The sequence below is a fragment of the Mytilus trossulus genome, chromosome 5 (genome assembly GCF_036588685.1).
Source record: "Mytilus trossulus isolate FHL-02 chromosome 5, PNRI_Mtr1.1.1.hap1, whole genome shotgun sequence".
Classification (NCBI taxonomy): Eukaryota; Metazoa; Mollusca; class Bivalvia; order Mytilida; family Mytilidae; genus Mytilus; species Mytilus trossulus.
The window spans coordinates 52,732,646-52,746,864 of NC_086377.1; the positions used below are offsets into that span (position 1 = coordinate 52,732,646).

The 14,219-nt window shown below is 31.5% G+C and overlaps 2 protein-coding genes and 1 long non-coding RNA gene across 3 annotated transcripts; all 3 read right to left on the bottom strand.

Annotated features, from left to right (window-relative positions):
* Positions 1–2,541: 2,541 nt before the first annotated feature.
* LOC134718914 (uncharacterized) lies at positions 2,542–7,036 on the bottom strand. Its single transcript, XR_010107473.1, has 3 exons — positions 6,927–7,036; positions 4,314–4,422; positions 2,542–2,835 (listed from the first exon to the last, which is right to left on the bottom strand). It is a non-coding gene; the product is annotated as an uncharacterized LOC134718914 (long non-coding RNA).
* Positions 7,037–7,918: 882 nt separating this feature from the next.
* On the bottom strand, positions 7,919–9,961 carry LOC134718063 (uncharacterized). The gene is made up of 4 exons (XM_063580558.1): positions 9,854–9,961; positions 9,087–9,286; positions 8,471–8,637; positions 7,919–8,053 (listed from the first exon to the last, which is right to left on the bottom strand). Exons 2-4 carry the CDS (start codon positions 9,226–9,228, stop codon positions 7,919–7,921), a joined length of 444 nt encoding a protein of 147 aa, XP_063436628.1. The 5' UTR covers positions 9,229–9,286; positions 9,854–9,961.
* On the bottom strand, positions 9,850–11,130 carry LOC134719718 (uncharacterized). Its single transcript, XM_063582682.1, has 2 exons — positions 10,653–11,130; positions 9,850–9,993 (listed from the first exon to the last, which is right to left on the bottom strand). Exons 1-2 carry the CDS (start codon positions 11,055–11,057, stop codon positions 9,850–9,852), a joined length of 549 nt encoding a protein of 182 aa, XP_063438752.1. The 5' UTR covers positions 11,058–11,130.
* Between the last annotated feature and the right edge of the window lie 3,089 nt (positions 11,131–14,219).

Consider the following 14,219-nt stretch of genomic DNA (forward strand, 5'->3'; position numbering starts at 1 on the left):
TTGTTTTCACCGGCGTTTCATTTAATAATATGTTTGTGCGAAGTTTGAAACAACTATTCTCTTATTGCTATTTAAATTATTGAAGGCAAAAAAAAATAATTATTCAGGTCATTATTATACACCTCAAACGTGGGTTACATGCATGTAGTGTTGGGGCATGCAGCCTTCCCCCCTTTTTTGTTCAAATCCGGAATCGCATCTGGGGTGCTTGTATAGTTCTTGTTCTACAAGTCAAAGTTCAATATATAAATTAATTTAATAGATAAGCCTACACGGTCATTATTTTACACCCCATACGTGGGTTACATGCATGTAGTGTTGGGGCATGCAGCCTTCCCCCCTTTTTTTTGGTTCAAATCCGGAATCGCATCTCGTGTGCTTGTACAGTACAGTTCTCGTTCTGCAAGTAAAAGTTCAATATATAAATGTTAATAGATTAGCCTACTAGGTCTCTTTTAGTGTTTGTGTATTGTGAATCATTAACATTTTAATGAAAAAAGCTGCATTTATAAAGAAGTTGGGTGGGTCATTGGTGATCATTGCTAATGTTTAAATTATAAACATACTTAACTCCTACCTGCATCACATCAATAGATCAATACTTTATTTGTTGAATATCTCCTGCTTATCAAGTGTGACTGGTATAAATTGTAAATCATGATTTGTCACTTTTAGATGCATTCTGGTGATTCTTTTGCATCTATTTTCACCAGCTGCTATGCCAGTTATTTTGTATGGCTTGCTTTTTTTTATTATGTCAAACTCCTTCGTTATTTCCTGCGTCTTATTACACAGGATATTCCCTTTCAACCAATCTGGAGCAGTATTTGACTTATTCTAATATCCTTACAGTTACTTGGTAAAATTATTCTGCTCTACTTTTACTGATTTTATTATGTTTGTAATTCAAAGGCATACATTTTAAAATTTGTTCACCATCATTAACATGGGGGATATAATTCCTTTTTTCATAGAATGTGTGAGTTTCAATATTTGCACAAACTACCTTTTGGAGTAAAGATTAAAAGATAAGACATTGAGTACCCCAAATTAAAAAAAAACCAACTTTGTGCTCTATAATTTATGCTTCCACTACATGTATATATATATATAAAGCGAACTACCAGTTTGAAAAATTATTTCAGATGCATACATTGTATATGACTTATTTTAATCTCAGCAAAAGAAAAAGTTGTATGTGCTTATGTGACATTCAGCACAATCAATCAATTGTGTTTTCATTATTAAGTGCCGTAATATTTTAATTCAGGTTCATCATGTTCATCTTAAAGATGTTAAAATCAGAAAACTTATTTCCTATCACCTGCTGAGATTGGAGTCAACTGAAATTGTATTTCTTTTCTGTCCTAATAGAAGAAATTTTATGTACCAGAATATACATCTAAATACAGAAATAACTAACTTAATATAATTTATACATAACCACAATCCCAAAGTGTCAGATCAATCAGAATGAATCGATTTCAGGAGAAAATAGTCGGACGGAAACTCATATTTGATACAATGTATCAGTATGTACAAGTTAACCATGTTAACACTTATAGAACTACAATGTACTGCCTACCAAAAATCATGGGTTAATCTTTACCTGACCCAATCACAAAAAATAACACAACTTAATTGTTAATCAAAACTTCATTGGCAATTATACCACATCATCTTTTTTTTTAATCAAATTCTAGCTGTACTACATAATTACATGTATGATACATTCAAATTTAAAATATATAAAAGGTAATTTCTGTCTGTGTGTTGGGAATGCTGTCTCATTGCCATACAAATGTACATGTACAATGTTTTATGTATGCATATGGTAATATAATGCGGTACATGTATATCTAACATCATTTGCTAATCTTGCTAGATATAAGAAATTTTTATACTGTGGAAATATTCAATCACAAGTTTTCAAGTATACCATGAATACCAGTAGAAAATAAAATACATATGAACATGTATGTCAATGTACATATGTACAAAAGAGCAGCTACATGATAAATGCAAGCAAAGATAAATATCCAACATTTTTTGGTTCAAACATTCTGTGGATGTTACATTTGTACATTTGTACAGAGGTCTCGCTCAGTATTGAAGGCCAACATCAATATGACCAACAACTGCAATCAAAACACTTTATAATGCTTTTGAACATTTTGTAAACCTGTATAGCAAGTCTGTGTTATGAAATGAGATTGAAATATAAACCATGACAAAATATGATTTTCTTGTTCTCTGGTGGCTAATACATGTATATGACTAGTTGTTCTCTGATCGAGAGTTGTTTCATTGGCAATCATATGTCATGTATGTCATATTCTTACTTTTATAATTACATGTACATGTAACTACATAGGTGGTGCATCAGTGAATTGCATGCTTACATTTGTACATGTACAATGTACATGATGTAATTTGTATATGTCTGAAATGTACATATGATATCTGTAGGTTAATATCTATATTGAATTACTTTTTACATCGGTTTCCTGTAATTGCCATAAAAATAACAAAACACTCATAGAAGTCTTATAAATGAATATTTCAAAATTCCCCTTTACCATGTTTACAGTTCAACTGAATATCATATGTCTATCTGTAGATCTCTCACTCGTCTTGGTTAGATATTGCAGATTTGGTTTTGAAACAGTCAATGCTTCTACTTAGTACGGTGCATTATGTAGAATTGCTGTCATTTTTCTATTTTTCATGGACATATTTGGTGGCTTTCTAAACAAATTTTAATCAGATCTTCCATAATGGCCATGATGAGTTATAAGTAACTTTTAACTGGTGTCTGACTGCCGGTCTTCATCCCTGAAATATGAAAATGCAAATATAATACAAGTACAATGTATATATCGAATGAAATTTTCAATATGAGAAAAGTAATCAAAAGTTAGTGCAAACACACTTCTTCAAAAAAGTACTGTTAAAATGCTTACAAAATAATTCTCGTCCTTTTTTACCAGTAGTAATGTCTTCATTCAACATTTGAACAAAAAAATAAATTTTCCAAACACATTTTAATAAGGCGCACTATGTAATAAATATTTAAATATTATGTTGAACTTCATTATTTTGTATCTCCTTTTCCAAATGTGAACAATGACAGGAATACTTCAATATCAACATGATCAATATCAGTTATCCACAAGAAATTTTAGCTACATGTAGCAAGTTCAGTATATTATTATTATCATGATTATAGGCGTATCTGTCATGTCTGTGTAAATAAATATTATTGCTGGTACATATATATACAGACACTTCATTTTGAATGCAGAAATTGATCATGATTTATATTAATTAATAAGTACATTAACTATTGTATTGCAATTCTTGAAGAATGGAAAAAAAAGTGAATTTGTAGGATACTTATACAAGTGAATTGGCATAGTTATGTCCCTTACACATTCAGAATGATTTACATTGTACTTGTTTTACTTGTACAAATGTATAAGTAAAAAAATCATCCTTTTTTCTTTCTTGTATTCTTGAGATTTCTTTGCTCTAATCGAATTTTAAATTGTGCACTCTCTGCAGATGTCTTTACCAATCATTTAAGTGTAATTTCATAGACAATGAAAATCCCATTTGTCTGTTATGTTCACAACACTGCTCATTTACAAGCCTCAAAGGAGCAATTTTTGAAGGCCTTGCACAATTATACAAGATCTTTGCTCAATCAGTTTCTTTGATGGATTTATATAATGAGATGAAACATTGAACTTACAATAAAAAAAATTGAGTCAAACTTGGAAAAATCATTAAAGGCATGATTCACATCTCAAAACTTGAGGATTTTTTTAGGATTGAAAGAAATGTTTACATGGTTTACTTACAAGTACAAGTAAATTTTGGAGAAAATTAAGGCTAGATTATTCAAACATTATCTATTTACTTATAGGTGTTATATGTGTATTTTTTTTTACTTCTTAAAGTAAATAAAATAAACTTGTACAAGTACATGTAGTACCCCTGACTATGTATGTGTCTGTAATATTTAATTGAGCACTTGTTGTTTGTTGCTGTTAGTTTGTTTGTTTGTTCATTCACTTTTTTCTCACATAAATAAGGCTATTAGTTTTCTCCTTCAACAGGTTTATTAATATTATGATTTGGCGCCTTTTAGAGAAGACAATGTGGCAGAATGTGTTTTTCTCATTGTTGAAGGCCATAAGGCCTAAATGATGACATATAGTTTTTATTTCTGTTTAACTTGGGACCCTTCAGGAGAGTCGTCCCATTGTACATGTACAATAGTCGGATAATTGCAGGATAAAACAATTTACCTGTCTATAATACATGTAATGAAGCTCTCCAAATTCAAACCATTACTTTATATTTCATCACAGCTTGAATGGCATACTGTAACCTCAGTCCTTGTTATTGTCAGGTGACCTAAAAAAAAAAGGGAATGTTATTATATACTTTTATTTTTAAATAAAGGAGCATGAAAAATTGAAAACAACACGTTCAATAATTTCATGCGTCCATAGCACTTTTCAGGCCGAGTCTGGATTTACCTTCATCAGAAACGCTCATAGACAAACATTTAAAATCCAAAGATGTACAAGTAGTGAAAAAAATTACAGAGCTATATGTCAAAAATAGTATGAACCTGAGTATACATTGTAACATAATGAGCGAGCCGTGGTGTAGTGGTTAGTGCATCGGACTGCTAACACAAAGGTTCCTGGTTCGATTCCCGTTTGGGATGAAAATTTCTGGAACTCAATTTTCGGCTCTCCCTTGACACCATTTGCGAGTATGGTCTTGAGGAAACGATGATAGTCCGTCGGACGGGGACGATAAATTGCTGACCCGTGTTAAGAGAGAGCCATATCTCTTGCACGTTAAAGACACCCTTGTAGATTTCGAAAAAGAGTAGGAAAATGCCGCTACAAGGCAGCACTCGCACCCGCAAAGTGGAAAGGGATTAATATAAGTTGCAAAACTTGTTTCCCAATCCACTATAAATAAATATGTTTAAACTAAACATAATGAATCATATATATCTTTAAATAAAGAAATCACTTTTGCCATACAATAGAAATACAATGTAGGAAGATGTAGTGTGAGTGCCAATGAGACAACTCTCTATCATGTCCATCCAAATAACAATTTATAAAAGTAAACCATTATAATACATGAAGGTCAATGTATGGCCTTCAACACGGAGCCTTGGCTCACATCAATAAACAAGCAATATAGGGCCCCAAAATTACAAGTGTAAAATCATTCAATCAGGAAAACAAACGGTCTAATCTATATAAAAAACAAGAAACGAGAGACACTTATAAATTACATAAACAAACGAAAACTACTGTACATCAGATTCCTGACTTAGAACAGGTGCAAACATTTGCAGCGGGATTAAACACTTTAATGTTTATATGATATAATTAAATGAACCCAGGATATGCATGTTGCTAATTTTTGCACGTCTTAATGTAATTTTTATGATTAACTAGAAGTGCTGAGAGCACTGCTCACAATAGCCAGCCCCCTCTTCCACAAAAAATATAAAATAATATAAAACAAACAAGTGAATCTGTGAGCTACTGATCACTTTTGATACCCCCATACACTTTAAGAATTTTAAGGTACACAGGAATTTTTTGAGTGGTGAATATGAAAAAGCATCACACAGTATTGCTGACTCATATAAACCCTCAAACAAATTTTTAGAAGTCCTTGTTATTTTCCTGAGAAAGATGCGACCAAAAATAATCAATTCTGGAACAGACAGACTGACTTCTGAAATCTACCATCAAAATTGACGTTTCTAAACAGGCTGTGGCCTTTTCCATTTAATAAATGATATGATTTGCATCATTTCATGCTTGTACACACTTGTCTGTTGTAACAGAATACACAGCTTAATTACAAGTGTTTTTCCCCTGCCTTTTGGACATGAGGTCTCGCAATGAAAATTTTACAAATACCATTATGGCTTGATTCTGTTTACTGGGGATATATATAGCTGAACACTGAACAGGGACACAGTTCAGATATTTGATATCATTCATGTACTCTAATTTTAGAGGGAAAGTGAATGCAGTGACTATTCAATTTTAATACTGATAATAATTATTATATATATAAAAATAAAATGTCATGTACATGATGTATGTCAAAAGCACGAGAAATTAAAGAGTATGACAGGAAACATGGAAAATAAATAAGGGGAAACATGAAGCACACATCAAGTCATCCTACTAAACACGAAACATAGAAGATAAAACGTCTGAACACGAAAACAAGTTGGTGACCTTCTGCTATTATCTGTTCTATGGTTGGGTTACTGTCTCTTTGACACATTTCCCATTTCAATTCTCATCATTTTAATACGAAAGACACCGAACATATATGTTCTCATAGTTAATGACTTTATTCATTATAGGTTGATAAATACAGGCAAAGTTTAGATGTTTATGAAGTGTCCTATATTTTGACTTTAGTGGAACCTTAATCTAATCTCTTAGAGCACAAGCCATGCCCTCTGCATTTTAGTATACATATATCTCTAGATTGTAATACCTGAAAGCGATAAATTACACCTAAGTCGTGTTTTGTCCTGACATTGGATCATATTGAATAAATTTTCCATTTGTTCTAATCGGTTTCTTCAACCAGGTCGTTATAATCTCAACTGACAAGTGCACGGCTACTTCGGTTATTTTCAATTAACCAACTTGCAAACTGCAAGCTTCGCAACTACATTGATTTTCCAAATAAGGTAAACAGGTGGGCGGAGCTTAAACTCCGCTTGCTATTTTTCTTTTGATAAATACAGCTTTCACTCAAATTATTTCTATTTCTTGATGTGAAAATACATTATAATATGAAAAAAGACACCATATGACATATATTTCATTATTCATGCGATACGCGTTCCTTACCTATTGCTACATTTGTTACTGTGTCTGCAACGTCAAAAGTCGCCCGCCATTACACAATCTGATCTAGATAGGGGAAATAACTCCTGCACTATTTTTTTATTCGATTTTGCGGGAGAACCACCTTAATGTCGCTGCGTTCCCTTTATCCCATAGACAAAATAATATTGACCTATTAAGTATAGTTACCGAGTAACAGCAGGGACAAAACTTGAAAGTAGCATGGTTGCTCAAAACTGACCTGATCACAAAACTTTGATAAAAGTTTACACTGCAGCCATCAGAAAAGCAATCCATGTGTCTTTCTATCTGTGATTTTCCTTACAGGTGAGACAAAAATTATCAAGTAACATTGGTTGATATGATAGATAAAATTACAAATGATAACATTTTCAGAAATGAATAAATAAGGGAAGGACCATTTAACTTGCAGGGGGAGGGGTTGCATGGTGTTTTCATAAATAAATAATTTAGCGAGAAAGGGGACAAAAAAACATATTCTGACAGAGGATATTTACCATAAAAAATGTTAAATTTGCAAAAAAAATATTTGTTGTGCTACTTCTAAAAAATAAATAAATTTGCACGCGAAGCGCGCACAAAAAATATTCTGACAAGAAAAAAGACCCCATGCCCCCCCTTTGACTCTAGAGAAATAAAACTTGGCATAAAAGAGATGTAATAAACTAATATCATGAATGAATCTCAGTATCAAATTACAAATGTTCTACATCCTGATCCACAAGTCATAACAATATTGGCATACATCAAAACTCATTTTGAATAATAAAATGATTCGATCAGAGGTATATCCAAATAAAAAGATCTCACATTTTGAAATCAGATACATATACATGCATTTGTATGCAGATAATAATTTTTATAGCATGTTGGCCAGTCATGACAAAATCATAATAATAAATGCACACAATGATTTCTGAATTCACAGTAAACAATTCTGAGATTACAATTCTTTCAAAAAGTCTGAAACACTGTCAATAATTTTTGCTGATTACTTTAATACCTGTTCTACCATTTCTGGAATAAGCAAGTCGTAAATGACTTAAATTAAGTCCACTTTTGGCAATACAATTTGCCATTCTTTTAGTTACAACTTTATCATCCAACATCTGTTTTAGTGAAGGCACATTTTTATGCATTTGTTTTAATGACAAATAATTAAAAAAATACACTAAGCTCTGATTGAAAAATTTCTGAACATCTGTAAAATTGTCAATTTTTTCATTGACCAATCTAAAAAGTGCATTAACATCATCTTCAGCATTGTGAGCATCATAAGAAAGGTTAATTAATGTGTCACACAACTTACATTGTGAATATGAGCCAAGATTGGGAAAGGAAAGTTTAAACAATTTTAAATTATCAACAAAGCCAACAATTTTGCTTTGAAAATCATCAAGCAAGGAACAATCATCTAAGGCATTGTACAAAACAGGACAATCATAATTATATATATAATGACCAAAAATTACATTATTGGTTGATTTTTCTAAAAATGAAATATAACTAGTCAGTCCTTCTTTTACGCCAACAGCAGGGTCAATTTTGTCAAGTAAATATAAAGAACAATTTTGGAATGTCAATCCTGTAACCTCAGCTGCTTTAGGTGTTATTTCACGGGCTGGTAGAATGTACTTAGAAAATGTTTCCAGACCTCTCCTTGCTGATATCTGCGTTAAATGTGAAGTTCTACCTGAAGAAAGAAATAAAGAAAATAATGAAATATATTTTACAGAATGGAAATACATGTAATAAATTATTCCTACATGCTGATTTTGAGTGGTGTAATGTAAGGGGAAAGATTTAGTACTAATCTTCATGATTCAAAACATTACCTAGCCATATTCAAATGTACTTGTTTGAAACCAGGAGCCTTAGTTTTTCAATGGCTATTTTTTGCTGTCTGTGAGAATGTGGAAATCATCAATGCTACAAAATGCATAGTATCTCATTGACACAAATTTCAACAAGAATCATTCATGCATAAAAAGGTCATAGTGTCCTACCATGCTGTACTACTAAAGGTGGAGTATTCTTGCTATAAAATATTGTGAAGTACTCGATGCAAAATGGACATAAATGCAAGATTAAATAATGTCTTTTCTTTAGTGAGTGTTTTGTTTCTATAAGCTCCTTTTTTACCTAATCCTGTAGCTTCAATGTCAAAGTAAATATGTGTCATTGTTGATATATCAGGTTTACTGTCATTCTCTACTGGTTTGTTTTTAGGGGCAGGAATCTCCAAAATTTTCTCATCACTATCTTCAGTCACAGTGTCAATCATGGTATTGGACTGGTAACATACCCCCTCCCGTACCTCAAAAGTGGAACTAGACTGATTGCTAAAAATAAAAAAAGAATAAAAATTTAAGAACAATAGAAGGACTTTATGGTCAATCCACTTTTAAAAAATGACCTTAACATTTTGGTAACTAACCTTAAAATTAGTATTCCTAACTGATCTAAAGTCTGAAATGATGGATAAATTAAAATATAAATGTTATAATCCTCTGTGTTGAAGGCCGTACTTTGACCTATAATTGTTATCTTTTATACATTGTGACTTGGATGGAGTTTATTGTTGTCTCATTGGCACTCATATCACATCTTCTTATTAATTTTATAGTTATACAATAATTTTTAGGATATCCATTGCACTATCGCACAAAACTTTTCAGAATCTAAACATATTTATTTATCCAGGGATCACATTATCTAGAATGAAGAAAACAGTTAGTAAGTTAAAATTAAACCACATTTATTGAATTTTGATAGCTGAAAATACATTTTTTAGATATCTCCTCATCTTATCATCAAGTCTACAATTGAAAAATTAAAATTATATTCAAAATCAAAAACTGGGTAATATATGTCCACCAAGTATGTGGTGCAAACTATATAACACTTACCGACTGGCTTTCAATGCAATTCTACGAAGTTTGGCCTCAGTTGTAATGGCTACGGCTTTTCGCTTTCTGGCCTGTATGTCTCTTAGGGTTGCAAGTTTTCTTGTGTAAAGTCCTTGTGACAATCCGATTGACACATTAACCTGAAATTATAAGACATGTATGGTGTTCATTGCTATCTACATATATATATATAACATGTGAAAACTATAAGACAACATGAAAACATAAACAATAGATAATCAACAAAGCAGCTTATTTTTGAAACTATAATTAAATATACTTAAATTCTTTTTGATGCAATGATGGTCTTTGATTAAAAAAACAATCCAAAACAAAGACCTCTTTGATTTTAATTGCTTACTTTGTGACAAGTTTCAATGCCTTAAACTCAGGATATCATATTTACTTTTATTAAATTAAAAATCTTCGAATTCCAAGGTAGTTCCATTTCTTATAAAAAAAACAGGACACAATAAGAGACTTAATGAGTTTTAATTTCACTATTTGAAAAGAAACTTATTTGCAGAAAATACTTATAAATATCTCTTATATGTTATACAGATGCATGCATAAAGTCAGAAGAAAAACATCATAAAATAAATATAAGAAGTACTGTTATCGAGCTCACAAAAGAATATCCCACTCAACTCTGGTGGAAAAAAACCAATGAGCTGGATTATCTCCCTTTTTATATATTATATATTTTCTTCCTTTCATGAACTGTTTTAGTACATATAAATTGGAAATAACTAGTAAAAACAAAGTAAACGAATTTCAACAATCAACATGCTTTTCTTACATCTACTGTGTATCTGTGCCCTGTATTTTTCTGAGCAACAGCTGCAGCAACACGGTATGCAAGACTTCTAGACCCACCATAGAACCTGTTCTTCGGTGCTTTGGCTGCAACACTTTTATTAAAACTCTCATTACTCTGAGTACTTCCTAAATTGGCTAACTTTTCTGAATTTAATATATATTTTTGAAATAATGTTGTCAATGATTCTTGTAATGCCTTATCCTGTAAAGGTTTACCAAAAGGTGAAGATTTGTACTTGATGCTTGGATCTGCAATAAATCTACACCAATCTGTGGAACAGAAACTATGATCTCCAAAGGGGTGTTTGGATAAAGCATTTAAGTTTTCTTCAATCTTTTTTGGCTGTCCTTTACCATGAGCAATTAGATAATTGAAGCATTTCATTATATAACTGATGACTTTAGGTGATAGAGTTGAATGTTTGTTTTTGAGCTCATACAGACGATTTCTAATGTTTTTTTTCATATGGTTGCTATCTGATAGTTTTACAATTGTTGGATCTACTTTTGCACGTAGTCTGGCAATGGTTGTAGTGTCTTCATCTCCCATAATTGCAGTTATTTTAGCATCCTTTGACCGTGACTCCTCGACCATATCGGGTTCCATGGCTTTAGCACTTCCTGTAAATTCTTATAACATTTATGAACTCTAGGAATATTACCTGATGTCTCTGCTCTCTGGCAAATTCGACATGCTTTAGATCTCCACTTGTAGTTGATTACTTTCCAGTTTTCGAACCAATCATGGAGCAGTGTCCTGTTTGAAATGAATATTAAATAAATATGATTATTCAAGAAAACTTATTAACAAACTCAATCAACTGACAGTGTATCCATTTAAACTCATTTTTGCAAGTGTTGTAACTGTTGTAAAGTATGTTCATTATGAATTAATAATTCTAATATGATTTGCATATCCACAAATACTTGAATGTGATTGGTCCACTAGTTTCTTTTCAAGGTTTACACTTCGATAAACCATGTTGCCGAAACTACTCACGTTGCCTATGCAAACATAACGTTGACGTGTATTCATTACCGAGCTAACACATCAATAACCTCTAGAAAAAAGGAGTTTAATCCTATAATAAATCCAATGATGTATCCTCCAACAAAAAAATGATCAAATACTTCTGTCACGAAAAGATGAATTCTAAGATCATTACTCAGAAACAAAAAATTGGAAATACTTGCAAATCAAAGGGAAGCTTATTCTAATGATGCTTAGCATAATGTCTTAAATTTTACTTTAATTGATCAATTGAGTTATCGTACAACATAAGAAATGCTGACACACAAGGTGGACATACAAACTGATTACTATAGGGTATCGTTTACAAATTTTGGGTCCTCATTAAGCATATCATAAAAACTGCATGTTTTGTATTATACATTGTGTACATGTATACATTTGTATTTATTTATTTTTTCAAATGCCAGATTAATCATTAGTCCAAATCTGGATAAAAGGGTTCACCTGTCAGGCTGTCAAAAGATCTGCCACTGCCTCTTCTTTGCCATGCAGCATCAACCGAGATTAACATTGTCATTGCCATCAGATCTGAAGGGAAATAATTATACAAACTATAAAATAAAATATTTTAAAACAAAATATATAGCTTAACAAGATTGTGATTAAATATATTTAACACAGCATATAAGATTTCTGACACAGAATGAATGTGTTGAGCACTATTATTAATGCCTTTTAATAAAAGGAATACACATTCATTTACATAGCTACATTAAAATGATAGAACATTTAAAATTAATAATGATCAAGAGTTATCTGTCTTTATAAAAAAGAAGATATGGTATGATTGCCAATGAGACAACTATCCACAAAAGACCAAAATGACACCGAAGTCGACTGAACGGCCACTGTACGGCCTTCAACAATGAGCAAAGCCCATACTGCATAGTCAGCTATAAAAGGCCCCGATAAGACATTGTAAAACAATTCATACGAGAAAACTTTGCATGTTTAAAGTAAGTGTATGGAAACAAAACAAAAATAACTACATCTATATAAAGTAAGTTCAATTATCTCCCTTTAAATATGTAAATCAACTGTGTAATGTTTCATTAATATTGCTAGTCATTTAGGAGGAGTACTAGTTGTGCTTACATGTACAAGACCTACAATGTATATTGTGGGATATTTAAACTAAGTAATTGCAATTATCTCCCTTGATAAAAATTCTGAAAAGAAATATCCTCTTTCATGCACATCCTCAGGTGGTGACAACAACTGTGTGAAGTTTCATCATTATTGATTGAACCGTTTAGAAGTAATTGTGCTTACAAGATTTTTTGCCATTTATTGCTATATAAAACTAAATAAATTAAATTACCTCCCTTGAAATAATTCTAACCAAAAATATTTTCCTTCATGCACAGCCTCAGGTTGTGTACGTACTATAACTGTGTCAAGTTTCATTAATATTGGTCCATCCCTAATGGAGGAGTTGGCCTTATGAGAAATATGGGCAGACAACATAAAACATAAATTATCCTGCAATGACGCCTTTTTGCGACCTTATTAAGCTGACCGTGCGAGGGCTTCACAGCCAGTCAAGGTGGTTAATCACCCCCATCATCATCACCTAATGAAACTTATAGTGTTATTACATGAAGTTGTATCAGCCAGGTCATTCTGGTACATTATAATGTTAAGGAATGAAATGGAATGTAGATGTTTTTGTGCTTGCTACAAAACATGCTGAAAGCTGGCCTTTCCTTGTTTTTTTTTAAAGATTGCCAAATAAGTTTTATATATTCGGAAAAGGAATAGGTATTGTACATTTATTTTCAAAGAATAATATTTTAGATCATGAATATGGATATTTTTCATATCATTGTATACATGTTGAAATAGGAGTGATAAACTAATAATTATGATCATACTCTCTAGTCATTTCTTTTTCTTTTTCTGTCCACTCTTCCATTGACTCATCTGAGTGCAACAGATTCAATGACATCTCCAACTTCTCTTATTCTGCTATCAATCATGCAGTGGCTGAATGTAGGGATATTAAGAATGGAAAGAAGGCCATTCATCTGGTGTTCTCCAAGTCAAAGATCAATAGCAGCTAAAATATATTTAAAAAACATGTAAATCTTAATTATAGTTTTTAACTATTTATTGTAATTTTTTATAATTGATTATGCTATTTGAAACAATAGTATATACTAGAGATTACAGATAAGTTTTATGAAAATCAAAGTTGATTTGGAATAGTTATGAAAATTTTTAAAGGTGACATCTGAATTTAGTTGATCGGGATGAATTATGAAAAAGTGGTAAAATTTACTGAAAAATATAATATTGTTAAGAAATTAAGTTGGTTCAAGTTTACCTCAGATACAATTGTCATGAAATATTATAAATCTATCTTGATCAAATTACCGATTTTAGGCATCATCTATTACAATTTTCGGAAAAGTTGTCAAGTAAACAGAAAAATTTAAAAAAATCGTGATTAAAACCGTTGACAGTTTTGGTAATATATTCTATACAACTATCTTTAGAATATGGTTGATATAA